This window comes from Lepus europaeus, chromosome 6 (genome assembly GCF_033115175.1).
Source record: "Lepus europaeus isolate LE1 chromosome 6, mLepTim1.pri, whole genome shotgun sequence".
Lineage (NCBI taxonomy): Eukaryota > Metazoa > Chordata > Mammalia > Lagomorpha > Leporidae > Lepus > Lepus europaeus.
Genome location: NC_084832.1, coordinates 103,616,970 through 103,619,244, shown reverse-complemented (window position 1 = coordinate 103,619,244; position 2,275 = coordinate 103,616,970). Strand labels below are relative to the sequence as shown.

Genomic DNA, 2,275 nt, shown 5'->3' with positions numbered 1-2,275 from the left:
GACAGCTGTCTTTTTTGCCAGTTGCTGGGTTTCATCCAAAGCATGAAATCCCTGTTTTTAACACAGGCTTTTGTCTCTGCATTTGTTGTAGCATAGTCGTCCTCTATCCCTGCAATGGGGTTAGCAGCCTCAATACCAGCTGGGGTTAGGTAGGCAAGTGGCACACAGCAGGTACAGAGAGGTATGCCATTCTTTGAGAGTACTGATGCAAGCACATGTCTGAGAGCCCAGACCACCAGCCCAAAGCCTGGAGCTGCCTTTAGCAGAGTGCACCTTGTAAGCACCACCATCATTCTTCCCTGCCTTTTCATTTTTATGTGAAGAGGTTAGAGGGAAAATGCATAAGATCTGAAGATATTTGGTGCCAATGGGGTGTAGGGAGAGAGGATGGTGGTGAGCACTCTTGAGAAGTGAGAGGCAGGGAATGAAACATAATGATGCTCCTTGTAGATGAGTTTCTCTTCACTCCCAGTAATGACCAGATTGGGCTATAGCTCCACAGGAAACATAAAACTCTTTAGAAATAACATGCCCTACCTTTGGGTGTATTATATATCCTCAGTGATAGAACAGTTACACACTATATCATAAGACTATATTTTATGAATCACACTTTTATAATCTTTGTTCCTCAGGTTCAAGCTGTTGCAGCCCATTTTTCAATATCTTAGAAAAGATAAAAAATACAAAACAGCCAAAGAGAATACTCAAATATCTTTATTTGCATGTTGGCAAGTGCAAGTTCAGCTTTGCTGCATGATCATCTATGAAATATTTCAATGTATAGTAAAGACATAAATATCAGAACAAGTATGTGCAGATTAAGTTAGCAAGCCTTGAAGATTGTTTAACTCGACTTTGGCCTAATGATTGAAGAAAGATCAGAAAGAAAAGGAAGAACTTAAGTGTATGTTAGAGTATATTCAAAGCCTTTTTGTCCAGCAATAATCAGGAGTGATATTCAATTTGATCTTTCTCCTCTGGATATGGAAAGCACCTCACAGAACATCTTTACTCTCATAATTGTTGCACAATTCATATTTGGGAATTTGAGCAATGGATTCATGGTGCTGGTAAATTGTGTGGACTGGATCAAGACAAAAAAGGCCTCCTCCATTGATAAAATCCTCACTATCTTGGCTACCTTCAGAATTGGTTTAATCTGGGTAATATTAGTATATTGGTTTGGAACTCAGTATCATTCACCTTTACTTATAACTGAAACACCATTAAGGATTATTGCTTCTATCTGGATATTTACCAATCATTTCAGCCTCTGGTTTGCCACAATCCTCAGCATTTTTTATTTGTTCAAAATAGGCAATTTCTGTAGTCCCAGTTTTCTCTATCTTAAATGGAGAATCAAAAAAGTAATTCTGATGATACAACTAGCAACCTTGATCTTCTTGTTTTTAAATTTGATACAGATGAACATACATATTACAGATTGGATACAAGATGAAGGAAATGCAACTTGGGATTCCAGAATTAGTGATTTTTCAAAGTTTTCACAACTGGCCTTATTCACTTTGACTATGTACAGTCTAATACCATTTACTGTTGCCCTGATTTCTTTCTGTTTTTTGATGTTCTCCCTGTGGAAACATCTCCGGAAAATGAAGTCCAATTTCAAAGAACACAGAGATCCCAGGACCAAGGCTCACATAAGTGCTTTAAAAAGTGTGCTCTCATTCCTCCTACTCTATGTCAGTTTCCTTCTGTGCCTTATTATATCAAGCGTTCCTAGCATACACCAGAACCACCTGGCCCTTAGTGTTTTCCAGAGTATTGAAATGATGTATCTTTCAAGTCACTCATTTATTCTGATTCTGGGAAATCCTAAGTTAAGGCAGGCCTGTGTTCTGATGCTGTGGCAGCTGAGATGTGGGCTACAAAGATGAGAAGCACAGCTCTGTAAATCATTCAGTCTACAGATTATTGTCAGTTCTAGATTTTTAAAAGCAGGCTATGAGGAGTTTAAAGATAAAGACTTACCTTGACTTCTATTAATCAGGACATTGTAGATTCTTCAAATGAGTATCAAAATAGCATCCAACCTTAAAGTGCCACATATTTATGATGTGTATTTCTACATTATCAATAACTTGAGACTTATTTAAGAAACCATTCATCAATTCCAGTGTAATTTAAAAATACATACCACAGCACTTAAAGGTTACTTATAAACTTTCAACCTTCTGTCTAGTAATGGCCTCTCAGTTCTGGGAATGAGTATTTGAAGAAACTATTTTGTCATGTGCTCCTATTTAAGTGA

At 37.5% G+C, this 2,275-nt stretch overlaps 1 protein-coding gene across 1 annotated transcript; it reads left to right on the top strand.

Moving 5' to 3' along the window:
- The first annotated feature begins 986 nt into the window (after positions 1-986).
- On the top strand, positions 987-1,901 carry TAS2R13 (taste 2 receptor member 13). The gene has a single exon (XM_062195491.1). It carries the CDS (start codon positions 987-989, stop codon positions 1,899-1,901), a length of 915 nt encoding a protein of 304 aa, XP_062051475.1.
- The last annotated feature ends 374 nt before the right edge of the window (positions 1,902-2,275 follow it).